The sequence below is a fragment of the Psittacula echo genome, assembly GCF_963264785.1.
Source record: "Psittacula echo genome assembly, chromosome: 12".
In the NCBI taxonomy this organism is placed as follows: Eukaryota; Metazoa; Chordata; class Aves; order Psittaciformes; family Psittacidae; genus Psittacula; species Psittacula echo.
In genome coordinates this window covers 5,058,521-5,086,239 of record NC_137747.1, presented here as the reverse complement: position 1 = coordinate 5,086,239, position 27,719 = coordinate 5,058,521, and the positions used below count along the sequence as shown (strand labels likewise).

At 45.9% G+C, this 27,719-nt stretch overlaps 1 protein-coding gene across 1 annotated transcript; it reads right to left on the bottom strand.

Moving 5' to 3' along the window:
* Window positions 1-891: 891 nt before the first annotated feature.
* On the bottom strand, window positions 892-27,631 carry SLC13A3 (solute carrier family 13 member 3; the record flags this gene model as incomplete). Its single annotated transcript, XM_080628150.1, has 13 exons — window positions 892-1,077; window positions 1,746-1,883; window positions 2,226-2,387; window positions 2,719-2,831; window positions 4,055-4,152; window positions 5,150-5,254; window positions 7,012-7,107; window positions 9,464-9,589; window positions 10,490-10,675; window positions 11,376-11,442; window positions 16,320-16,483; window positions 16,831-17,096; window positions 27,521-27,631. The coding sequence occupies 13 exons, from the start codon at window positions 27,629-27,631 to the stop codon at window positions 892-894; spliced, it is 1,818 nt and encodes a 605-aa protein (XP_080484276.1).
* Between the last annotated feature and the right edge of the window lie 88 nt (window positions 27,632-27,719).

The following is a 27,719-nucleotide window of genomic DNA, read 5'->3' as shown; positions in this document are numbered from 1 at the left end:
TCTGATTTAAAAAGAAGCTAAGAATCAAAATGTGTTTTTCAGAATGTCAATTATACTCCAATACAACTTGTCCACTGACCTGTGACTCAGTGGGTTGCTCATGAGTGAGTCAGTCTCACAAACCTGACTGGCCACACTGACCGACGGTGAAACACCACCGATGTCCAGAGTTACATCAGAAGTTGATTTGGTACCAAGCCCCCATCTGTGCACTCAGTGCAAAGAACCAGCAATTTACTGCCCCAGGTTTTCAAAACATTGAACATGTTTGGAAACAAACTATTTCCTTCCTGTTTCCAAAGCATGCAGTAATGCATCAAGTCCTACCAACACATCTCCTGAATCATGCCTTCACGCACAAATAGTCTTCATCCTCCATGACAGAATTACTCATGAGATGGTAATGAGACCCCATCCTTCACATGGTGCTAGAAGCACCCAGCCGTGCCGCCGTCCCCCCGGCCAGGTTCTAATACAATCACTCACATTGGGTTGCACATAAATAATCCAGTTGCTTCCACCCTGTTCCCAGGGCTACTCTCCAAAACGAGGTAGGATATCAGAAGCTAAAGTGGCAAAGCTTGCTAGCTTTTATGGGGGAAGAGACATCTACCCAAAGATGCTCAACACTTACAGGGTTGTCCAGTTAACAACCACCTATGAGAGATGGACTCCGGAAGAGTCTGATTGGTACCTGTGGAAGGTGGGGAAAGATCTTCAGAGAAAATAACGAGTGGATGTTGTGACACTGACCAGTATTTCTAAGCATAAAATTAAACCAGAGGGTCCCACACAGTGTCAGCAGCCACGCGGCTTTCCTCCTGCGCATACTCTGATGATTGCAGTGCCCAAGTCCTAAGTGAGTGAGTCCTTCCCCGGGGATGGCTTTGTTCATATTTTATTTAGTGCACTTAAAGTGACATTTTCTACAGCTGTCAGGGGTGTGGTGGCATTTTCTGCATGGATGTTGGCCCATGCAGGGAAGGTCCCCAGCTGGAAGATGCTCTTGGCCCATGTGTTCATAGCCAAGCTAAGAAGCAGAACTCCCATAACATTCATGAGCAACCCAGTCCTTGCCTACAAAAGAAATACAAAGAGAACTGTTGAGCTTAGACTGCAAGGTCCTTTCCCCAACTATTCTATGATTCTGTGTAAGTTATGTAAGTTCCAATCCCAACTATTCTATGATTCTATGATTCCACAACATCTACAGCACGTGAAGCAAGAAGCTATTTGAACATAAACATTATAAAAATGGAAGGCTTAATTGCTGTTAATATTAGCTACATCTTAAGGGGGCTTTCTTAAGCCACAAAGGCCATTCCGCAGATGCTCACCAAGCTTTGATCCATCAAAAACATGAACATCTGTTTAAGCCTCAGGAATGTGAGCAGGGATTGGGACTGAACCTCATTTTACTCCTAAGCTTTATTTCACTGAGCTGCAGAACTTTTTTTAGGTGTCCAGAAAGCTATGAAAGTTGGGCTGTGTACACTAACAGGGACAGGGAGCAGGGTCTGTGAGATGATGAGAACATTCAAGACTATCCTTGTCAACATTTGGAGCCACAGTGGCTCCAAATTTCACAGAGTCAAACTTCATAAGACTCCTTCCCTACCCCTGTGCCTTCAAACACTGCTGAGAACACTTCACTATATATTGAACTAGTAACAATCTGGAAAATTCCTTTTTTAAAGACTCCACTCAGGCTCTTTTCAGCACTTGCTGTATCTAAAAGAACTTACCATATCCTTGACCATCAAGTGTCCAGAAGAAAATGCAATTGAGTTAGGAGGCGTTGAGACTGGCAGCATGAATGCGTAGGAGCATCCGATAGTTCCTGGTATCATTAAATAGAGGGGGTTTACTTTCAGACGAATGGCCTTGAAAAACAGAAAGGAGCAGAAATTGCACCTTGGGGATTCAGTCTCACCAGCATATATATTAAGGAATGCAATCAGCTAGTGCACTGTGCAGAGCCCTATCCCACACTGTGATAAATAACCACATATCTTGCCAATGTCTGAAGGATTATCATCCTTCAGTGCCCATGTTATGCTACAAGCACTTGCTGCTTCCAAGGACTTCCAAGTGCCTGAAGCCCAGAAGCACGAGAACCACACAGTGCCTGTCCCAGCAGAGACGCAACACAAACCTGCCCTTCCATGGGGCAGGGCAAGGAGGAGAGCAGAGGAAAAGCTGATCTTGCCATGGGACTACCTTACCAGCTCTGCCAAGACAGGCAGAAAGATGATAATAGTGGCTGTGTTGCTGGCAAACTCCGTGAATAAGGCGATGACAATCGTGATGAGGATGACAGCCACAGGCGGCGGTACGCCCTCCAAAGGGTGCAGACGGCCTCCTATCCAGACAGACAAACCAGACTCCTGCAGAAGGAGAGAGCAAACAAGCTGGAGAGCAGAGCTCCTGCGTCCCTGCAGGTGAATTGGTCCTATCCTAGAACTATAAATTACATACAACCTTCACCTATGTGCAGTGTCCTCAGGGCATTTGCCAGCAAGCAGTTTGAAAGGAGCTGCAAGATCTCAACCTCCTTAATGATCTGTTGCACATCGTTGTTCACTTGGAGTTGAGAAATGTGTCCTTCAAGCGTTGTGACTCCACAGAGGCAAAATTCCCAGAGCCAGATGAGAACCCCAAGTGACACCCTGCCAAAATACAGGATGACTACAACATGGCATCTGCAGCAGGCCTCACCTCACAGCCCTTTGCCATGGCAAAGCCTCCTCCAAGCAGCAAGATGATGTTCCAGGGCACTGTCTCTTGGGCCTTCCTCCAAGTCAGCAAAGGCTGCATCTCAGTGTTTGGTGCTAGACAGAGAGAAAACCCCCACGTCAAACATCAACCCAAAGGGGAGCACGTCAGTCATCATCTGACACAATGATATCATAAGCCTGACATCAGCGCTGAAGCTCACTAACCATAAGTTGCTGATAAAATATCCACATGGAGTCTCTTAAGCTACACAATTAAATGATTGTCTAACTTAATATCAGATCTTAAAAAGAAAAAATAAAAGAAAATAAATTCTAGCACTTAAGAATTTTCTTTGAGGCTTTCCTGAGGGAACGTTTAATATCAGGTTAAATTGCTCTCTCTGTCAAACCTAAACACGGTCATCAACAGATGGGAGTCCATGGAAGGAGGAAATTTTCTACCATTTGAATTAAGAGGATGTTATTAATTTTCCACTTGCTCTTCCACAGCCAGTGAGTTTTACAGCAAAAAGCTCATCTCCCCTAAAAGCCTCATCTCTTAATTCATGATGGAGTGAGCTCTGCCATATGGAAGGATGCACTAGTGGGACTGTAATTTTCTGTTGGACAAGGGCACACATTTTATCCAGAGGAGGCCTGATTAAACATATTCCTGCGTATGGACAACGCAAGATATGTGCATAACTGAGCAGATAGTTCCCATAGAGCCCAGGCTATGCTGCACCATCCACAAAGGACCTTCATCAACTGCATCTCAACATAAAGACCATCTCTTATTCCAAGTGGCTTTTGAATTAAAGTTTGAATGTCAGTGCTGATCAAGGGGAAAAACCCAAGACCTCAAAAGACTCCTGTGACCAAAACCTGCTGGAGTGGTCGGGCTTGAGGAGTTTCAATTCTAAATCATTTAGGAACTAAAGAAAGGCCCCCAAGTGTGGACAGCTTGCCCAGCTCTGCCCTCTCAGAGGTTCATGCCCTACATTGAGAGACAGGAGCTGTTCGGGTGTCAGCAACCAAATCTCTCTTTCACAATCAGGTCTGCTATGGTAAATCGACACTGATTTCAGTTCGCTTCAACCCACCACAGCATCATCTCTGACAGCAACATGAGCAACTGAGTCACTGCTGCAACCAGCAGCAGGGCAGCGACTGCCAAACCTCTTCAGGCACTTCAGATGAAAAGCCTCTGTAGGATCGCATTGCTTCTTCAAGCCAGTGCAGCTGCTGTGGGCTGGTGCAGGTCCAAGGGGGAATAGCCTTGGCTCTTTCTCCATGCCTGCCCTGCCAGAGCCCACAGAGATCTCATTCCTACTCACCTTTCAAGTCAAACCACCACTTGAAGGAAGGCTTTTCCGAAGGGAAGAAGAACAGTATAATCACAATGGTGATTCCTGTAACTGCATCTGAGATAAACCTGTCCAAAAGCAGCAGAAACACTTGTAAGAAACAGTGTAGAATTACAAAGTTTATGAGAACAGGGATTTGCCAAAGAAGATTACAAGTTTCCATCAGGTTTGAACAACACTCGTTGTTCACAGTTCTTTTCTTTTTAATTCCCTATCGAGCTACATTTCTACAATGGGCTGTGAGCCCCTTAGAAAAGCTGCCCTAAAAGTGTAAAAACCAAGACCTAAGCCCCACCATGCTGCTGCTCTGGCTGTTCTGATTGCAGAATCATGGTCAGTCCATGAGGGGTTATGAGGACAATTTTCCTCAGCTCATTGCTGACAGGAAAAGAGGCAGAGCTCAGACCACCCTGAGCTCTTTGCAAAATGCTCAGACACTAAGGTGAAAGGCAGGGTCCATCCAGTAAGGAGCTTAAGCATGTGTTTGAATGTAAGGAGCTGATGAGGAAAAAGTCCATAACTACTTTGTTGTATTAAGGAATCATTTATTAAGATAGGGCTTTACTTATTAAAAAAAAAAAACCCAAACTATGGAGGTCTCTTCTGTTAAGAAATAACAACACCCTCTCTGAACTTCAGCATTACCCAACTGCTCTATCCATTCATCTTCCCAAGGTGTGGATGTGACAAAGGAGACAAACTTGTCAGACAGACAGAATACTCATGCTCAGCTCCTGCCATCTCTCTTCAGCCTCCATTGAAACCATTGGATTGTATAAAGCACTCAGTATTTCGCTGTAAATGTACCTATAAACAGTGTTCCCAGCATTAAAACCCATGGGATGGCCTCAAATAGACACCTGCCAACTTCCCACCGGGCTTCATGTACCTTCTCCAGGAGACAGAAACAATAAAGCTGGTTCTGCTACTTGAAGCTCAGTTTAATTTATTTCAGGAAACCTGAGTAATAGTGTTAAGCAACACAGTCAGAAACCCAGGGACCTCAGCAACTTCGAAATGCTATTGTAAAGTGGGACAGTGGAATGAATGAGAATAAAATCTTACCCTGGTGCAAATAAGCTTGCCCAACCTGGAATGAATTTGGGATCCCTGGAGAAAAGCATGATCGCAAACATGCAGAATAAGAAGAAAATTGCCTGTTCTGCAAACCTAAAATGTAAAGAAATGCAGTTAGAACACTGATGTGCTAAAGGGGTGGATCTAGGCTAGGACACGTATCAAGCTCAGGCTGCAGCAGCTTGGGTGAGAAGTTAGGCTGGCTTTCTAGAAATAACTACAGTGAAACATTGGAATAGATGGTAAATCTATTTGCAAATATTGATAGTTGCCAGCAATTATCTCTCATTGGAAAACATTAAGGAGAGGCAAGACAGGCATCAGGAATGCCCAGATGTCACAAGAAGCATACGTGAGGCTGGGTGAGGCAGAGAGGAAGGGCCAAGCAGCTTGTCATGGTCATTCCTCTTACCACTGCCCTCTGGCATGTCCCTAAGGTACAGTCAGCTAAGGGATGGTTTCATTCCAGTTCAAGCAATGTAAAAGGATGTCTGAGATTCAAATAATGTATGAGACAGCAGGAACAAACTTCTTCAAGTTCAAAACCTAAACAGTATTCCTTAGGCACACAACAAACAGCAGGGTAAACGGCAACACTATTCACAAAGTATCTAGTGGAGTCAAGATTTAACCAAGACAATGCCTCAAAACACTGTTTAAAATCTCTCCAAGCACAAGAAAGGGCATTAAACATTGGGAAGAGGCCACTTGCACTGATTTTAAGTTATGGGGCTGCTAATCAAATTGGTAGAGCACGGCTTAATGGACTTCCTCACTCCTAGACCTCAAAGTGGGACTTTGATTCTTTCAGAGACATTTTGCAGGCTGCTCGATAATGCACTGAATGGAACAAATAAACCAATTTCTTTCATTTGCAGCACAGACAATTGCCTTTGAAGAACCACTCCATCTCCCACACAACAGCAATAATTACAATGTCAATAATGATGTTCGATGACACTAACATCACTGAATCTTCACAGCATTGCCGTGAGTATGAAGATACTATTTTACAGATGGAGAAACACAGATCAGTTAAGGATAAGACCTACAATTCCAAAAACCTTCACTAGCCCTTCACAGCCCAGAATACTGGCGGCTGGTTGGACATATCTAGGGTTTGATTCCTAGAGATACTCAACTTTTCCTGTTTCCCCCTTTTTTAGCATTTCTCCTAGGTCTAAAACTCAAGTTTCTTCCTGCTGGTTCCTTTCCCTAAAATAGGATTCTCATCATTGCAATTTGCATCAAGATTTTTCCAGAAGACCTTTGAGACAAAAATCTCTTGTTCTTTCTTCGCCTAATACAGTTGAAGGAGTTATTGAGAAAAAATGATACATTCTATGACATGGATCTGACTTCTTTCGTGTGCTTTCTTTGAGCAGCTATTAAGATTTCTTAAGGTATATCTACAATCCATATGATTCATATCTATCATATAATCCACCAGCCTTCTCAGCAAATGCTGCCAACTTTGCAGAACAGGTACGCACAAGCCTTCAATATTCAGCCTGTGTTGGTTAGTATATAATGCACACAGGACTGGTTTTGTCCCTGGAATAGAAAAATTATAAGCAGTAATTAAACAACCCAGCATGAATTCAGTCCATAATATGAACTTTGCTCTTGAGAGGATTTGGGAACAAGCTGCTGTTTGTAATTATTCATGTTAGTGAAGGAGAAGAAGCTGGAGCATGCAAAAAAGCAAACATCAGGTTAAGAACAACCTGAGCTGAAACATGTATTTAATTTTCTTCTAAAAACCTCCATTTCCCCCAGTCCTCCACTCTTAGGATATTTCCAGACCCACTTGATAACTTCTTCATTTCAATCCCAACTTTATGACTCACTTTGTTGGACCCAGTTTCTGATAGTCCTCCTTTATCACTTCTCTGGCTCGGGCTTCTGCATCCACTCTTAGATTTGATTTTTTTGTTTTCCAGCCCCTGCCAAGAAACATGGTTACATTTTTACATGCTTCTAATACAACTGACACAGTAAATGCTGTGTTTTCTATTGCTATGTACTTCTCCAGTTTCAGAGCTGTACATCTCTGGCAGCACAGTTTGCATTATCTTCAGATTATAAAGACTAATGATGAAGGTCTCTGATGCAGATAAAGGCAAGAAAGCCCTATGTTCTATATCCTTTCTCTATGCATTCATACAAAGGAAACCCTGCAAAAGTTAGGAATTTTCCTCTGATTTATATTCTGAACTATTTCCTCCAGCATGGGCTGTGATTGCCAAAAGAAAGTCCCAACGCTGCCGGATTTCCTCATCTCTAGCAGTTGCCTACTTGGGCAGAACAACTAGGAAGAGAGTGACATGGAAAATTAATCTGTCCCTTCATTTCTCCAGTCACTTGCAATTTCCTGAGTGATCCCAGGATGCTGCTGAGGACAAACAAAAATGTGAGGAATTTCTAACTGGCCAGGAATGTTAATGTGCTCCTGGCTAAGCCTCTTAGCCCGGCCGCACTGACTGCACACACTGTTTGCTCCTTTGTAGGATGTGCATACAAATGGTATATTCATACCTCACACTGCATCTCCCACCACATCCCATGACGCTGAACCCAGTTTCTAACCCTGCCTGTGACCTTGATTAAACCTACAAACCCAACTTTCTGCATCAAATGCATCCATCTGGCTCTGTGGTGCCTGTGCTTCCTTAATCTATTCACTGTTTCAAAGGGATATAGTAGTTGGATCTTCTACGTGAACAAATGGTATAGAATGAATGGTTGACTTCAAAAAGCTACACCTGGTCCTTAAATTTCTTATTTTTGGGGGCAGTTATTAACAGCAGCTTCAGCTTAGCTCAGCCAGCCCATACCTAAACCTTTTAATGTGTTTTGGATTCAAGCAAAGCCAACCTGCTATTATTGGAGCCGTGTCCACCTGTCTGCATTGTGCTGCAGACACCAATGAATTGCCCACATGAGAAGTCCAGCCACTATCACTGCGTTGTTACAGTTGAAGCAGCCTAACAGATTCCTTCAGAACCTCATCTGTACTTGTGCAGCTTTGCAATGTCTCTTCCGAGGCACCTCGCCACTGGGGAATACTGGTATCTGTGCTGGCCCAGCTATCCCAATAAAGCCAGGCTTTGTGCAGACAGAGGCAAGCCAAACAAAACATAAAGCATCACGTTCTCCAAGCACAAAAGCAATTCTGTATTTTGCCAGGGGCTTTGGCCGGCACAGTTACCTTTTCCCTCACCTGACCATCCAGAGCTGTGCTGGCTGGACACCAGGGCCGTGCCCCAGCCCTCACCGTAGGACATGGGAATTCAGGCTCTGCATTGCACAAGCCCTGGGCATGCAATGCAGAGCTTACAAGCCAGCAGAGCATCCCAGAGCAGCACATAAAGAACATCCCAGAGCAGCACGTAGAGAGCATCCCAGAGCAGCACGCAGACAGCATCCCACAGAGCATCCCATGAAGCCCCACAAGCAATTTAAGGACCAGTACTTGGCATTTTCTGGATTGAAACTTTCCCATTGATTTTTTCCTGTCTCTGAGATAATGTAAATATTTGGACACCTGCTCTCTCTTGCCCTTTCCCCCTCTATTTGCATTTTAAACTCAAAATAACAATTACTTCTCAAAATATTACAAATTCTGTATGGTCCCCGGAGGAAGCAAGACTGAGTTTGTTACTATCACGTATGAGAATGTGTAGAGGGAAAAAGGGCTCCAAATAAACCAGCATGGCAATGATGCAATTATTTTAAGTAGTGTACACTAGGGGTTGCATGTATACAGCAAAGATTTGACGGAAAAACTTGTTATTATCAGTTACAGATTAACATGTTGTTGTAAAATTAAGCCCTGTTGTGAAGTAATCTGTTCCAAACTCAAGTTTCTGCCTCAGGAACAAATCCTGGCTCTTGTATGTGCTAGGAGATTTTTGCTACTAATTCCAGGGGAACCAAGATTTCAAGCTGGCCTTCGAAGTTCGATCCTGCTTTGCCTTCTGTCAATGAAAATCTGCCACAAGCCCAGGTCAGGCAATAAAACAACCTTTAAAAACGGTCACGCTTAACTGAATGAATGTATAATGCATACCCTTTAGACATCACTTAAAGTATATCTGAGATGTTTTGAAACCTTCCTGTTGCATACCAGCTTCTTAAAAGTAGACCTGTTATTCCCTGAGTATCCTGAAGTTAGTTATGAAACTAGGAGATGATCCTGGGTGATATCAGTAGATTTAGTATGAGAATCATAATGAACACATATTTCACAATGCTGGTGTAACCAGACTATGCACATATACGTGGGGAATATAAACGTACCTCAGGTTAATTCCTCCATACAGGATGGAGATCCATAGCCATCCCATGAGAAGAAAAATCAGCATTAAAGGAAATGCAAACATAAACCAAGAACCAAAGTTCACCACATCACATTCTGGAAAATAACTAAGCAAACGGGAAAAATCAAGTTAATGCAAGATGGGAAAGCAACCCTTCAATTTACCGGTAAGCAAACATCTGAAATCAGCAGCAAAATATCCCACAAACTTGCCAGTGAGCATTTCAAAACTATTCCTCTGTGTACATTAGCAGGGATCTGGGCTAATCTGGGCACTAGGAGATTTGGGGAGTGTTGTGTTGGAGCAACACCCTCCCACCCAGCCCAGCCATGCATCCTGCAAGGGAAGCTCTGAAAACCTCTCTCCAGATGGCTGATGCTTTCATACAATGATACTCCTGAACACCCAGGATTAAACCCTACCACAATAACTGCTGGAAAGTCAGAATATGAACCTTATAGGGATGCTGTACATGCCCAGGAGAGACCAAACGTACTACTTGTAGAGGCCAGCAAAGTTAAGAAATATCTGTGGGCACTCAGGTTGGCATAAATCTGTCTCTATGCTCATCAAGGGCATCTTTTATGACTAAGAAAACAGCCCAGAAGTAGTAGGTTCCTTATTTCGCTTTCCACCATACTACAATAGATATAATTGCTCACAAAACACTACACGTCCTGTTCCATCAAAACAGTTACCAGATTAATTGCAAGCATGGAGTCAAGTCCCATTAAATTCAATGGGATTAAGAGCATCAGTGAGGTGAAGCACATATGCACCGGTTAGGCTGGCAGCTTGGCTGAGTATTCTGGGAACCTGCTTATTACAGCTAAGGCTGATGTAACCACTCCCTGCTTTTATCTGCTCACAAAGTTTCCTAAAACGTTCTGAAAGGGCATGAATTTTCCAAAACAGCTCTCAGGACAGATGGGAATTTCCTACAGGGAGGGAGAACATGTCCCTGTTTTCCAGGATTCATAGGGCTCTCCAGGACAGCTTCCCATACCTCTTCAGCTGCCCCAGAAGGATGAGGTTTGGTGCAGTTCCTGTCAGTGTTGCTGTACCTCCGATGCTGGCCGCGTAGGGGATTGAGATGAGGAAACCTTTCCATATATTTGTTTTGTATTCTTCCTCCTTCTTTAAGTCTGAGAGAGCATCACTGGTAACCTCCTTCTCCTCCGTCAGGTCTTTGCTTTAAAATAGTCCAAAAGAGAATCCGGTGAAAGCCCTGGTTTAAATACAGCGCAACCACTTCAGAGCCTTGACAGAAGGAAAATTCCCACTTTTTAACAATCCAAACTAACACTGTCCTCAAGGACACCTTAGCAACTCAGTGCTGCAGAGGGGTCTGCTTGATGAGCTGCCACGTAGGACTGGCAGCCTTGCATAGGGCAGAGCACCCTCAGTACCCATCCATAGGAGCTGAGGGTGCACATGCCTTGCCCAGCCCCTCTGCAACTTGTGACACTTAACTTTAAGTCCACAGGTCTGCTAAAAGCTAAAAGTAATAAATTGATAGCACTGAGAGGAAAGAAACATCTGTTCCTGAAAGGATGCTTCCTTCCCATCGTTATCAAAGCAGGACCATCACCAGTATGTAAATCCTGGTGGGTTTCACATCACACTTACGATGTTCCTGAGAAAAACAAGGCACAATTCCCCACCTCTGGCTACCATTTCGGAGTGGCTGGAAAATCTCTGCAATGATTTGAACATGCAGAGGAATGCTGGACACAGAGAAGAGGGTTTCTATCATCAGGCCGCTAGTGATTGGGACATTTGGAAAAATCAAAACATTTCAATGATTGAATTTCAAATTCCTAAAAGGTGGTCTAACTCAGGGGATAATTCTCTCTCTCAACTCTCTAATACAAACTTTATAGTTAACTTACTCCTCAGTACTTGCCAGAAACTGCATCTCAGTTGGTACAGTGTAAAGTTTATTCTGCTGTAAAGATGCTGAAAAAGAAAGATGAGGACTTTAAAACAGTTCAAAGCATCTAGAAAATTCTCCTTGAAGCAAACAGAGGAATGGAGGAAACAACTGCCATTTACAGAGGAGGGGCTGTGCAAACCAAGGGTGGGCTCATGCCACAGGAACGGGGCCAGGAGCTCCTAGTGGGGATGAATGAGCCCATCCCCTCCTGCCACACACAGTGGTCCCACCACAGTGCACACACTCTGGTCCCACCACAGCACCCAAGCTTCTCCTCCAACAACCAGAAGCGCTTGCTCCTTTTACTACTTTCTGCCACAGGTTGGGCTCTGGGATCTTCTAACACAAGCAGGAGTTCTGGGGTGTCCCTTATCAAGTCATGGGGTTGGGCTGGGGTTTGCTGGGGGGGGGGAGTTAACAATAGCTCATTCTTGTCAAAAAAACCTACTGGGTCCGATGTATCTGTGAGGCACATTCCCCAAAGCACAGCAGGAGCATCCCCTGTCATAGAGCTCCATTCCCAATGGATGAGAATTTTACCCGCTGCAGACACCTAGTACAAAGTCACTATAAAGCTGTAATTCCCTTTATACAGGCAAGAGTGAGACACACTTAGGATTAGGCTTCTTACCAGGTCCTCTGAAAGCCACCCCAACAGCAAGGGCCATTCCCAAGCTCATCATCCCCTCTATAAATGATGGACCCTGCAGGCTGAGAAACCAGTCCCCAGCACAAGTTTAGGGCCACCCCAGGAGGAACCTGTTGCATACCCATTTCCCAGGGACCCTCCCACCTATTTCACACAGGCTCTGCCTCACCATCCTCCATATCACCAACCACAGGGAACACAAGCAGGATGCAGGAGCACTTGAGGAAAAGATGTATTTTGACCAGAAAGACCAATGTTGTCTTTGGCAGTAAACTGGGAAGTGCACACCACTCTACCACACACACACATAGAATCATAGAATAGCTAGGGTTGGAATGAACTTGACAGTTCAGAAATCAAGACAGAAATGCAACACAATTGCTGTTTTACCAGATCTCATACTAAGGCTTGTGGCATTTGTATTCCTGGCTCATGGCTTAACCTCCATAGGTTGGGAGTAGAAGTGTGCTATTAAACCCCATTTTCCATATTCCTTCTCAGAAATGGAGCCCTTTGTGAGTTTTATCCACCTTCAGCCCTGCTGCCTTTCCTTAAGGTCTTTGGTTTGGGTCCAGAGGCCTGTGTCCCTGCATCATCCCAGGCTCTACAGACCACTGCATGCAGAGCCCAGTTCCTGGTATTGCCACCCCAGCAGTCCCCAGGTTTCCTTGCGCCCCTCCTCAGGCTAAAACACCATCCTCTTCTACCAGAATATACACTAGAGACCAAAAGCAGTGCATGAAGAGAAGCCAGTGGTCAAAGTCTCCAGACTGGCTTATGTGTGCGTCAAAGGCACGGAGCTCATTCTAGCTCAGTGAACCAAGGGGTTTTGCAAAGTCATGTTTTACACATTGCTAATTTACTGAATTGCAGTTAATTGGCTCGGATGCACATGCTGAGCTTTCATCCCAACAATGCCACATGGAGGGATGTAATTAGGATGAACATTAACCCATGGTTGACTGTTGATCCTCCAACGCATCTTGCCAAAGACCTCTTACCACTGCTATCCCATTCAAGCCTAGTGTTGGGTCTGCAAAGACACATAATGCATTCTACCACTCCATATTATTCAATTTTTTTTTCCCTGCTAGGCCCAGATTTCCACCCCATCTGGCCAGGACCATCTATGAGTTACCTCTCCAGGAAGGTTTGCAAAAGGCAACCATACAAAGGAAAGCCAGAGTTATTGCAAACTTCTCCTATGAAACTTGTAAAAAGGAGTTGAAAATTGTTACAGGTCTATAAATCAGAAGAGGACAAAGACCACTGAAGTCCGACCTGGCTGAAGACCTCTCACAGAGCAGTATGTAAAGGATTAATTGGCCATTTCAACCAAACACCTTGTATACCTTAGAGGCAGAAAGGCTTGTCTTAGGTAAGTTTGGCTTTAATGACATTTTTATTGTTTCTAAAAAGTTGAAAAGGCTGAGAATGAACATTTCCACCCACTGACAGGTGCAGGCAGCAGCACTGGGGCCATATCTTGCCAGCTCAAGCTTGGGTTAGGCAGCCAAACCACACAGTGGTGTCCAAAAACATGTATTTCCCACCTGCCCGTTCAGAGACAACGTTTCCAGGTCTACAACCAAACAAAACACCTCACCACCGACTGCAGTTTATCTTGAATTTGCAGAAGATGTGCTCTATGCACGGGAAAAAGGATGGAAACATTTTCTTGTAATTTTTACCTGGAGATATTTAAGCTTCTCAGAGAAATGAAATATTGCCAATGATGGGTTAAGCAAGCAGAGAGCAGGACAGACGGATAGGCTCACTAGAACAGCAGTTTCCAGCCTGACTCACACCTATTGCTGGAGATGTCAGACAGAATTGTGGAGACTTTATAACCCATCTCCAAAAGGAAAATTCTGGAAGCTGAAGAAAGCCTGTGGGTGTTCAGTTTATAACCCTGCTTCGATCAACCACAACCAACCAAGACTTCAGCCTCCAAAGCTCATCTAACTGCATTCTTGCATTGGTAGCCAACGGCATCAAAATGAACAAAACACTACACCGAGTTTTAGCTGTCAACACAAGCATTCAAATATTCACTGATCTACAACACGCTGTCCACATGGTTGAGCATGGACCTAAGTGATTGCAACCTTGAGGTTCTCTCATAAGAAAGAAAGCATGCGCAACTGATCAGAGACATCACTTTAATTCTGGCACTGTATAAGCAAAGACCTTCACAAAAGTGGTTCCATATACTTGAGATTTCTTCAGAAAATCTAATTCTTTTATATGCTGCATATTCTTTAATATATAATTTTTTTAGCCACCCATCCTGGACGCTCCTACAGTGTCACTAAAGCATATCCAAGCAGTTTGGCAAAATGACTTTACCATATGCCATTGTAAAAGTTTGCTTCCACATAGAGCCCCCTTAACAAATCTGCCTGCCTTTTTTGGAAGACACATTACAATTTAGTTAGATTATAAAACACTATGAAAGGAGTATACGTTTTTCTCAAATGCACATTCCTCACATTCAGTCAGGTTTCATCAAGTCTGTTGGAAAAAACAACTATAACAGTCCCGTTGGAGATGTGCAACCAGCCCTGACTGCAGAGGACACCCAACTGAGAAGAACCCCCCTGCAGAAAGCTCACCTTCATGTCTCTGCTCCTAAGTGTAACATCAGATTCATTGCTTTTGACTGACTCGTGTTTAGGGCTTCCTTCAAGGAACTCAGCTCTTCTCACCCATTCAGAAAAGGATGAGTTTACCTTGGGACACTAAAGTTCAAATCAAAAGTCTGCAAGAAAACCTACATTCCTGCATTTTGATGTTGTACATTCTATAAATGACTCCTCCTTCACTTGTATTTATTACTTTTATAAGTCTCTACCTCAAAAGAAAAATACATCTCACACCATGACATGGTATTTGCAAAAGCATTGCTTTATTCATTCTTCTCCTTGCATGCCTCTCCCCTTGCCTTTTCTGCCTTCTCTCACCACTTTGGCATTGTGAGCCAAGGACTTTAATTTTGTGCTTGCCAACGTCTGGGACAATGGGGGTCTTGATTTTGTGTGTTCCCAAACTCTAATGTATTTACAGTCACAACCACACAGTCAAATCATTGCAGAGGAGGGGGTCAAGAAGGTCAAAAGCAGACTGACAAAGCACAATGCTTCTACAGAAGAAAAAATTGTAGCAAGAAGGTCATTGGAGTTGATTTTAATAAATGTGAATGGCCAAAAATTCATAAAGCAAATGTGATAAAGCAACCTGGAGTGAAAATATCTCATGATTGCTGGGACATTAATGATGAATGATTATTTACATCTTTATTAGAGTATGCACATGTTTGAGTCTTCTTCTGGGGACTCATTTTTCTGCCTTAGGACTCAGTGGGAACCAAAAAGCCATTGCTTTTAATCACAGCAGGAGTGCATTACTAATTAGTGCAAGAAACAGAAGCCATGACTGCTGCTCCAACTATCAGCAATAGCTGCAAAGAGGACTTCATGACTTCATTTCTGTTTCACTGTTTCTCATCACTGCCTGACAGAAGCCCGAACTCCTGGTAAATGACTTGTGAAGAGAGGGTTAGAGGAAGACCTTACCTGACTGCATATCCCTGCCCCAGCCGGTCCACAACCTGCTGAGAACACCACCAAGCAGTAACATCAAGCTGGGAAATCACACAGCACTTTAGAAATGGGTACTTAACTTGCCAGCCTTCCCTTCTGCCCTTCTCTAGCTCAGGCTCCCGTTTCATGGGGGAACAAACAAGAAAATGAGAGGAGAACCCACCTATCCACAAGCACATGGCAGCCATGGAGGGGCTGTTGTCCTCACCCATGCCCTGCTCTCACTGCCTGGTCAGTCCCTTGCCTGCCCCTGCAGCAACACACCATTAGATTGCACTCACCTCCCCACGTGTTACTATCTACAGCCCTCCCTAGCTCTGCCTACACCACCCTGCCCACAAAGCTGATCTTTAACTTGTGCCAGCAGCAGGTTTATGGAGCAGGTTAGTTTGGCATCACCACTTCTTGGCTTTTCCAGACAACTCATAAGCATTGCCTCCTGCATGACATGAGGAAGGGCAGGATAAAATACCCTTTTGTGCCAATACTATTCCACCATGGTAATACAGTGTGTATCAAAATAGGACCAGCACTGAGATGAAGCTGTAGCTATGAAACCTGGTACTTGTGCCAGTGAAGTCAATAAAATGGGGCAGATGGCAGCAGGGCAGACCTCTGCTGGCTTATGCTACTGCCCTGTCTCAATTACCTTGGTTTTCTTCATTTTCCCTGTTCATATCCTTAGATGTGTTTTTCTCCCCAAAGAGGCTTTTTAAAATGGCATTTGCAATTGGAAGCATCATAGCAGTGGAGGCAGTATTACTTAACCACATGGACAGGAAAGACGTTGTCAACATCATCCCTAAAATTAGTCTGGAAGAGAGAAAAAAGGAAAAGCTGAATTTCTTCAGTTTGGTGAGTTCTCTGATACATTATAGCTACAGGACAAAAAGCTCCTTTAGAGGGATAACAAAACTGACAACAAAAAGGACTTCTGTGACTACCCTGTAACTGGATGGAGCACATATATGGGGCTGAATCAATTGATCCTCCTTGTGCTCCACTGGCCTCTGAGCAAAGGCAAACAGTGAATAAACTCAATAAGCTGGTGAGTGGTGTGGACAATCTCCTGGTGTGGGAGACATTCGCATGACAGCCCACCAGAGCAGAGCCTCGGGTAGCTCATGTTCCCCATGGAGAACCCCTGCTCCCATAGTCACCTGGCTGGCTGGACTCCCACCAACATAAGGACCCGGAGCGCGATCCTGCGGTGTAAATTCCACTCCTCAATGGCCGAGGCCATGATTAAACCACTGAGGAAGAGGAAATTGGTGTCTAAAAAATACTGTGGGCAAACTTTGCTAGAGGGGAGGATCCCCAGGAAGGGAAAGAGGATGATGGGCAGCAGAGCTGTCACGGCCAAGGGCAGCGCCTCCGTGCACCAATACAGGGCCATCAGCAGGATCACATAGAGACATCTTCCTTCCTGCAAAAGGAGGAGACAGAAACAGTAAGACGTGGCATTAGAGACATCTTTTCACTTGGAGACGCAAGCAAAATGCACCAATTACTCCTTCAAGGATACAGCATTATACCCCAATAACTTCCATCAAGTGCAACACCTTCTCCCTACATTGCACAGAGGTTCAGGACTTACACTGATCCTCTGAGACCACAGCAAATCCCAAATCCTCCTTGATTGCCTGAGCTTCCTATGTGCTGCAGGGTGGCAGTGCACTGCAGGATCAACCAAGGAAGCTCTGGAGAGTAGAAACTGTCCCAACATGTTGAATTAGGGTGCCAATCCGCAGCAGGCACTGCAGCTACCATCCTCAAGTGTCACAGTATCTGACCCTGCTACACTCAACATTTGTACTTCCTCTCCAAATTCCACAGATCATGCTTTGCATGACTATGGAAAAACAGGTTTCAGAGATGGATGTATCAAGTCCCCACATTTCAAGTAGGAAGCACACAAAGATTTTGCCTTTTCCTGCATTACAGTCTAAGAGATTTGTGAGAAACCTTTCCATGGCAACCCATCCCAGTCCCTACAGAAAACAGTAAATCAGGTGCCCCGGTGTCACACCACTTCCTGAGGGCAGGGAACTCACCCATGCCCAGCATTGCTCCAGCTTCAGCCAAGGCTGGCAGAAACCCAGTGCCCCCACACCACAGCGTGAATTCATTCATCCATCCAGGAGGTACAAACTCGACCAGAGCCATTTGTCACGACGGCTGTGGCCAAAATAATGAGTGATGGAAAGACATCAGGAGAACGGCTCCAATCCCAGGAGAGGAAGAGCTGGAAGGGGAGGGACGACATGACAGGGAGGCCCCAGTGTGGAGCTGGGCTTGGTCACGTCAGGGCTGAACAGGGATATTGTCAGCAGCCATGGGGCAGAGTGCCCACAGCACTATAAATAACACCCGAGAGTCATTTGGAAGCCACAGAGCTATTTATTTGACAACTCTTTTCCAGCTTGTTGAACAGGTTGAATTGTTACTCAAAGGCACTTCTGTCCCTCTGCTTGGAGCTTCCTTCCCTGCACCCAGGGCTGGGCTTGCTGGGGAGATGATGGCTCTGCTCCCTGCTGGGTTTGGAACAGCATGGGCTGGGAACAGTGCGGAGTCTGGGGACAGTGTGGTCTCAGCTGCACTGTTTGAGCATGCAGGAAGGCATCAGAACAGGTACAGCAGAACCACAACTTGCCTGGGCATCTGCAAAGACTCATTCCAGGCTTTAGCTAAATGTGGCTGTCCCCAAGCTCCTACAGCAGGCACCAGCCCAGTAACACATCCACAAACCAAGGATGAAGAAATAACCGCAGTTACTGAGAAAGCCAAAGAGCAGAATCTACCCTGACACCCAGCGAGGTGCATAAAGCAGGGTAAATTTCACAGTATCACACAGTATCACAGTATGCTAGAGATTGGAAGGGACCTCAAAAGATCATCTAGTTCAATCCCCCTGCCGGAGCAGGAATACCTGGATAAGGTTACATAGGAATGTGTCCAGGCGGGTTTTGAATGTCTCCAGAGAAGGAGACTCCACAACCTCCCTGGGCAGCCTGTTCCAGTGTTCCGTCACCCTCACTGAGAAGAAGTTTCTTCTCAAGTTTAAGTGGAACCTCTTGTGTTCCAGTTTATACCCATTACCCCTTGTCTTATCATTGTTAGCCATTGAGAAGAGCCTGGCTCCATCCTCGTGACACTCCCCCTTTATATATTTATATACACTAATAAGGTCCCCCCGCAGTCTCCTCTTCTCCAAACTATAGAGACCCAGCTCCCTCAGCCTTTCCTCATAAGGGAGATGCTCCACTCCCTTAATCATCTTTGTTGCCCTGCGCTGGACTCTCTCCAGCAGGTCCCTGTCCTTCTTGAACTGAGGGGCCCAGAACTGGACACAATATTCCAGATGCAGTCTCACCAGGGCAATTTATCATTCAATACACCTGAGGTGAGTGTTTGAAAAGTCTGAAATAGAATGACAAGATTTCTGATTTGCTTTTAGCACTCAGGCTTGGACTTCACAAGCAGCTCTGCTAATAAAGCTCAACTGAAGCTACAGTGCTTCAGTGTGTGGAAAAGCAAATACCACAGAACTGGGAGTAATTTGCTTTGACTTCTTTAAGACATCAATTGCAGCAGAGCCAACACTTCATGTGACGTTCCCAAGATCTGGATTTAAAGACCATTTTCAGTCCTAATTTAGATCCCAGAAAAATGACATACGAGATAGTGTGAAGTAAAACCTTAATGTTCCCAGCTCGGCTCTGGCACCTGGCAGTTCCCATGAGCTCCCCATGGCTTCGCTTCCTCCAAAGCAGCAGGACCAGAGCAACAAACCTGGCAGTGCCAAATTATGCAAAAATAAAGAATCACGGTTCAAAATGTTTGCACACTGGGTTAGCGATTTCATTCCTGTGGCAACCGATGGTTTCTCTTTACTCTGGTTCGTTTATACCAAAGAAATAGCTTTGCTGTCATGAAGCCCTTTTCCACGTGATCTCTAAGTGCTGCATAAATCATTTTTGTTCCTCCCACTGGAAAAATATTCTTCAGTTTCCTGCAAAAAAGTCAACTTCAAAATAAAGACACTGCCTCTTACAGGGGTAGAGCAACTGAAACCATTTAACAAAGCCTTGATGGAAAAGCGTATCAGTGAAGGCTTTAATTGACTTGATGAACAATTTAGAAGACTGATTAGAAGTAAGGGATATTTCTTCTCTGGTGTATGGAAAATGTTCTGGAAAACACTGCAGTGAAACACAGCATCAATCTAATAACTAATCTTGATCCAAGATCAAAAGCCAAGGGGTAAAACTAAAACAGGGTTTTCTATATGGATCTGACCACAAACCTATAAGGATCAACAGCAAACCACTTGGAAAAGAAAGCTGTAGCATTGCTTATCAATTTTTTATATAGAGAGAGGACAATTGCACCTACATTAAACAAGTATTTAACTTAAGACAGGACCATCACTGAACAAAAACCAAATACAGCCACTTCAGAATAACCTTGGTTTGGAGCAAGCACTCCCCTGAATAAAATGAACATTCAAGACATGAATAAAGTTGAAACAAACTCCATAAAATTGGAAGGTTTTTGGCTTCAAGGTAACTTGCAAATATTAATTAATTACTGTTCCCAAGCTTGGTCAGTATGCAAACAATAAATGCTAACTAATGTCACAATGGTCTTTGGGGGAGATGACCAGGGCTGCCCAGGGATGTTCTGGGCTGCATCTGCTGCTGTGTGCAGCACCACAAACCCCACATGATCTTTGATCCCTTGATCCCTCTGCTGTGTCACTGTCAGGTTCCTACTTCTCTCACTTCCCTACATCTTTCTTCTTATTTTTTCAACATAAGTCTACCAAAGTCCAGGAGGAAGATGGTAGCACATACAGACTTTAAAATGGGTCTTGTGATTGGGTTAATTTTATAACCATTTAATGATTTCCAGGGAAGTGCTCGGTGGTTCTGGGCTGCAGCAGCTCTCCTTTCTGTTGCTCAAGAGCCTTGGGAGCAACCTCTGCCCCTCTAGATCCTGCCTTTGCTGCACTGAAAGTACCGGGGAATTTCCACACTGGGGTCCTGCTGAGCTATGGCAGCGGAAGCCAAGCCACGAGGTAGTCTCCTATGGGCAGGAGAGCTGGAGGGAGCAGGAGGTCTCCTGGAAGGGCAGATGATGTGCCCCAGGGGAAGGAGGTGCTGGCAGGGATTATGGGTCAGATAAGGAGAACTGGCTTACCCAGGCATAGCACGGAGACACAGGCATGAACAAGCCACCAGTCCCCATCTCCAGTCTGAAATGGGACATCAGGAGCTTCAGCTGGACCTTGTTCTCCACCAGCCCCAGGCAGCTCCAGGGCAGCCCAGTGCTGCCTGCCTGGTACCCACAGCCTCCCCACCAGACCCAGCACTGGAAGAAGCTCTACCTTGGCACTAACAAGCTTCAGGGTTCCTCCATCAGCCTCTGTATGTTACATAGCCATCACAGCCTCATCACCCCCAGCTGCTTCTTCACCACCCTTCTGCACTACAACCAGGCAAAGCAGCAACAGAGAGGTGACAGGGCTCCTCCAGGACCTCAAGACCAATACCAAGAGATATTCTGGCTGAACCAGAGCCTTCCAAGCCGTTTCATCCCACTACTATCACAGAGAAACATTCCATCTACAATACTCAGGACTACTCAGTACAAAAATGTGGCTTTTAGCATCTCACTCACAAACTGTCCTCACATAGCAGCTGTGACTGTTCTGCTGGCCACCTCACTCGCACTGCTTGTTCTCCAATGGGATGCATACATGAATCTGGTGTCTACTAACCCAGCTCCTGCAAACATTATGTAATCTGGAGGTAAACCAAGCCCTGTTTACCAGCCTTCCTGCCAGCAGAGTTGTTTTGCTCCTGCTGGGTATTTGCAGAGTGGCTAGAAAGGGGCCAGTAACACAGGGGCACAAGCTGCAAGAGCTTCAGGGAAGGCACTTTGCTCTGGAGGTACGCTAAAAACACAAAGCTTATCAAGCACTTTTATTACTTTTAGTATTTTCAGTATTTTTTTAGTATTTTTAATATTTCTTGAAGTATTTTGCAGTTGGCAGAAGGTCAGAATCATCTTCTTTATTACAAACAGGACAGGTGGAGCTTAGAGCAAATTGATCAAATTCACACAGGAAACCAACAACAAAAATGAAATGGGCATGTTAGATAAAACCTTCACTGGCTCAAAGGTGTGAGACTCACACCTTCTCTTGGGAGCAGCAATAGATCCGATACAGTCCATGGCTGTTTGAAGATGAAGCTAAAACACCAATGTGACGATTTAACACCCTGTGTGAGGTTAACAGAGCTCCCCTTTTGAATCTGCATTTCAGCATTAAGGTTTGGTTTCGGTTTTAAGACAGATTCACCACATTTAATCAGAAAAAAGGAAACATTTTCAGTGATGGTGAACCCACCACAAGCTTAGTAATTTGTTCCTACAATGAATTAACCTCACTGTTAAAATTATATTGTGATAATCTGAATCTGCCACCTTCAACCCTCTAGATCCTCTTAGATGCTCCTCCTTTACGCCTTAGCCTGGGCCACCCTTAGCCAAACTCTGCTCATGATGGATGTGCCTTCAAGGAAGCAATCAAGTTACTCCTTGCCTTTTTATTCTTTGAAAGAAACAGGTTGAGCTCCTACAGCCTTTCATCACAAGGTCTGTTTTCCAGTCCTTTACTCAGAATGAGACTTCTCAGTTTGTCAAAGCCATTTCCGAGCTGTGGAAGCCAGACTGGAAGGATGTTCTGGTGAAAGCCACCCCCTCAGCAAATAGCAGCCTGGAAGATCCCCACTGCTCTTGCTCAACTTGCACATCTCCATACACACAAACATCACATTAACCCTCTTGGCTGTGGTAGCCAGTCTAGTAGCTGTGTTCAGCTAATTACATGTTGCCATCTCAAGCCTTTTTTTGGCATCTGCTTCTCAAGAGGGACTGCAGAGCAGCCTGACCTGTGGCAGCATTCCTGGTCACCTCTATCTACCCTAGGGCTTCTAGAAATGCACTTGGTTTATTGGTTCTCAAAACCCCTCAGGCAGCTCTTCAAAAATTATCGCATGGAAGTTGCCTAAACCCATAGATTTCAAAGTAACCAGGGCTGGAGGCAAATATTCCAGTTTCCCTTTACTTCCTATCACAATAAAAATATTGAGACATCTCATGACATACGACTGTCCTATGAGCACTTCCCTGAGTACAGAACAAAAATGCTTCATCAAATATGGATTTTTCTGCATTGTCCATCTGGCAACAGAATATTATGGGTCAGATTCCCTGTGCCACACATTTTCACTCATCAAGCTCGACACCCCGCCCAGGGATTTCTTCCTCAAGCCTTTCACGTTTTGTTTCATGTTTTGTATGGTTCTTAGCTTCCAATTAACACTGGCTCCTGTCAACTTCCCTTTCTCATCAAGTATCGCTGCTTTCACATCCTCTCTGTACCAGCTTGCTCTTCATCAGCCTTGCCCTCTCTCTAGACTGAAGCTCACAGTGCACGTGGTAAAATGTAGTCACTCTACTTCGAGTTATCACCCCTCTTTCCCCATTCAAGCTCTTCCTCTTGTCTCTTTTAACTGACCATTGCTTCCATTCTGTGGAATTGGCCTTTCTAAACCACCAAGTGCATACACAGCAGAGATGGACTTTGTGCATGAAATGTATACTTGGGCTGCAGACACACTTATTGCACCTGCCAGGCTGCTCTCCTCATTGCTACCTCTTTGCCTATGCTCCGGCTGTGCCCTCCAGCCCAGGACACCACGCTCCCAGCCCACCACCCCACTTGCATTACCCCCCTTCCTCACAATGCCTTCATTGTCTTTGCTTTCAAGTGCAAGCAACGTAATTTCTCCTCTGGAAGTTCTTAAAGTCTCCTTGTTCTGACCAGAAGGACTCATTACGTCCAAGTTAATTTTAAATTGCTCTATGGCCACCGAGGAAGTCAAGTCTGTTTTCCGAAGGCATTGGGCCCTATTTGCCTGCCCAGAGCTCCTTTTAGCAGATTTGGCTGCCTCAGCTGTTACCAAGCCAAGAGGCTGTAGACACTGAGTTCATTAGAAGCTGTTGGAACAAGCTCTTTGCACAGCTCATTAAAAGTGCCCCCCATGCCCCTTCCAGCAGAGCAGTTCCTCCAGCCTCTCCTGCCCTGCCCCAGCTCTTTGCAATCATTCACAGCCCTCCAAGCAAGGGGAGGTCACAGGCATTTCCACTCAAGGGACAAATATTCAGCCATTTCAGCAGCAACCAGCGTGGGAGATGACACACAGACCCCTGCGCAGGGAACTGGTTCCTGGGAAGCAGCTCCACACGGAGCATTTCCTCCTGCTGTTTTATGCAACAGACGCAAGTCCCTGTTTCCAGCCACAGTTTGTGGAGCACACCCTAAGGTCCCAGCAAACCCATCCACAAAGCAGGAATCTCATTTCTCTATTCAAGAGAAAGGAGATTGCAGACAAAACCACTTAGGGAAGCCTCCTTCTATGCAACTGCAACCTACAAAGGTCACCAAATAAAACCAAGAGCTATCCATGTAATGTCAGCACCAGTGCCAGCCCTGATGTCCCACTGTGAAGGGACTCATATGAAGATATGGAGAACAACCTTGCAGGGTGATAGCAGATCAGAGCTTTAATAGCAGATTTGGATGCTGGAGTTCGTAAGCAGTAAGCAAGGCCAGACTCGATGGATGATTTTCCTCACAGGATTTTGTCCTTAGGGAGATGTCACCTACGTGCAGGTACCACTGGAAAATCCATTGCACCCAGACAACAGGGTGTCACACAGAAGTACGCGCTAATCCAAGAAGCCACATCCTATTTGCGGTTCCTTGTTACATGCAATTTAGGTCATGAGCTCTTGGTCTCCATATCCAAGTGAAATACTGCTCTTGAAGCTGAAGCTCAGGTGGCTTCTTATGACTTCAATCCCCCTTGAGATTAAAATTGATAAGTATCCCAGTGAGGAGAAGGTAAACGTTAACATGAGGTGGGAACAGACTTCAGCATCCTCAGAACAGGAAAGTACTGCAGAGGCACCTGTAAGTACCTTCCCACAAGGGAAACCTCATCCTGAGACTAGCAAGGGCTGAGCATCACTGCTTCTCATCTGCTACCAGTTTCTATAACACCCTTCAAGGCAGCACAACCATTCCAGCAGGAGCGTCAGGCTCTGCAGCCCATCCAACTCTCCCATGCTCCAGATGTCCAAGTACTTAGGAACATCCAGGTTCCTAACATCATTCCAGGAACATCGAGCAACTGCACCACATCCAGGACCTCCTCCTGCCCCAGCCTGCTTTCCTGGAACAGCCTCCCAGTGACACCAGCAGCAGCCCAGTCTGTTGCATTGCTCCCGAGACGTAGCTTGCTTAACACCTGCAGCAGCTCTTGCGACCTGGCTGCCCAGGATAGCACGAGGCTGGACTCGAGTCCTGTGTTAGGATGAACCAACTGACCCGGGGGGTGCAGCTGAGGGCACACACTTTTCATCACACCTCAGGATAACTCCCAAACTCTACCACCCCAGATCCCCGCCTGCTGAGCCCTCACTTGTTCCTCCTCCTTGGTGTTTTTACACCACAGTTAAAAACATGACCTGCTCCACTGCCCTCCTGCAGCCCCCTGTGGCTCAGGCTGCACAGGGCAGTTCAAGCAGGCTTCAGACGTCAGAACTTAATCCCCTGCTGATGCAACAGCAAGTTTCCTTTCTTGCTGAACGAGAGAATTTCATGCTGAAACTGTAGGTGAATCTCTGACCCCTGAACACCAACGGACACAGCTCAGCTACAGGACCACCCCTACGCCAAACTCAGGGGGAACTTGGTGAAGCTGTAGTTGAGCTTGCTTGAGACATTGCACTGTTTAACACGAGCATCAGAGTTTTGACAGGGACCAGTGCAGGTACCAGCCAGTCTCATGCTACCAACTGTAACACATTGAGAGCCCATGGAAAATGAAGAGCAGATCGCTGAGCAGTCAGCTCTGCCAGGACCTCCCCACAGAGAATGCAGGTGGAGAGCTGTCCCTCAGCACAGCATCGGGTCCACCCAGGGTTTATTCTCACAATCAGCCACCATATGGGACAAGCACAACCCTGTAGTGAGTGCACAGGGCATCCCCTCACCCTCTAACCACATCTCACCATTTTACAAGTGCCAAAGTCACACAAGATACTATTAAATAGAATCGAAGGCACTTGTGCAGCCACTGTAAATTAACATATAATTACATATTTATGAACCTGCAAAGGAATTGAGTATCTGTTGTGCAATGCGCTTTCTGCTCTTTGAAGCAGATCTGTACAATATTCCTAGTAAGAACTCAGCCAGTAATGGAAAATAGAAAAAAGGGAAATTAAATCCAAGGAGTTTGCACTTTTAACAGATGATTTAATTAAATAAAACAATGCTCATTCTATATTTGTATTTGGAGATTTATTTCACTATCTTGAACATAAGGGTTTCACCTGACAAGCACTACACAGGCAGAAGTAAATGCCACCTTTGTGTCCTTATGGCATCTGGTTTATTCTATAATCATCAAGTACTGAACAGCACTTGCTTTCTGGTGCAAAGAAAGCTATTCTCAAATGGACCCGAGTCAGAACGCGAGAGTGAAATCCTGCCCATACTGAAGTCAATGGGGCAATATTTCCCAGTGACTCCATCGCCCTGTGGATTTCCACCCAAGGCTCAGAGAGGCTCTTGGTGCGTGAGAGCTCTGTATACGGGACCACTGTAAAAATCCTCCAGCCTCCGAGATTTTGCCATAGATTGCTTCACGTGCAGCCCAACGCACACCCCCCAGTGCCCAAAACTTACCCAGAGGCCAGCTTTTCCAGATTTAAAGCACAACACAAACATCTTTCTCACAATGCCTCTGGATACAGCACCAAAGGTACCCTGAGAATAGCCCACAACAGTGCAGGTGCCACTCATGGCTCCCCTGCATTTTCCAGCCCCACAGCATGAGCCCCACTGCAGGCACTCCTCAGCTCTGCAGCATCCGTCTCTCCCCATCCACAGCTAAGGGGATGGGACAGCAACATCAGGCAGCCTCATAGCCCCATGTACTCACTTCCCATCCCAGGGTCTACAAACACCTCAATGGGTGATGCTGGCCAAGGACCTGCTTTGCCTGGTTTCTCCAGGAAAAAGGACCTGGTTTCCCCAGCTCTCCTTTGAGCGCTAGCAATAAAAACTACAATAAGGCAGCTAGGTACCAGCAAGAAGTACTGGTTAGTGCTGCTTAGTTCAAGCTGATTCTGAACTGCAGGCTCCTTGCACCTCCCAATGTCTATATAAGCAACATAAATGCAGTTCACACCATCCCTTCTTCCCCCTAATAAGCTAGAGTAACCCCATGACACCCTTCCATTCACACACTAAGGTGGCCACAGAAAGGTGAGGAGCTGCAGCAGACTGTGGCCTTTGATGATCCTCTGGCCTCTATGGGGAAACCCTGGTAGGGTGACGCTCACCAGGATCAGATACTGCTGGGGCTGAGGCAAGCAGTGAACAGCAAAGTGGGACAGGACACCAACGCTATGGCTGTGGTCGATGTCCCCAGGGCTGTGCCCCACGGTTCACACCCCCACTCCATAGCACTGATCTATAGCTTGGTCTATGCTTCAAGTCAGCGTTCCCGGTGTGTGCCCCTGGCCCATGGCCCCACACAGTGCCCACCAGTCTGGATCCCCGGTTGCAAGCCTCCCTGGCCACTGCACCGCGGCCAGTGTCCCTTGCTCCGTGTGCCCCAACGGGTGTCCCCAGGCTGCGGCCCCGGTGCCCTCACTCCACGGCCGGTGCTCTCCATCCGCATCCACCCCTCCGTGCCCGGGTACCTTGGGGGGCAGGCTGAGCAGCACGGGCACCAGCGCCAGCGGCGCGCACAGCAGCACCAGGACGCGCCGGACGCTCCACACCTTCTTCACCAGCGCACCCAGCGCCGCCATCCCGCGCCCGCCCCGCGCCCGCTGCCGCCGCACGGCTTTATCCAGCGGGACCGGAGCGCGCCCGCCCCGCCCACCGGGAGGGGCCCCG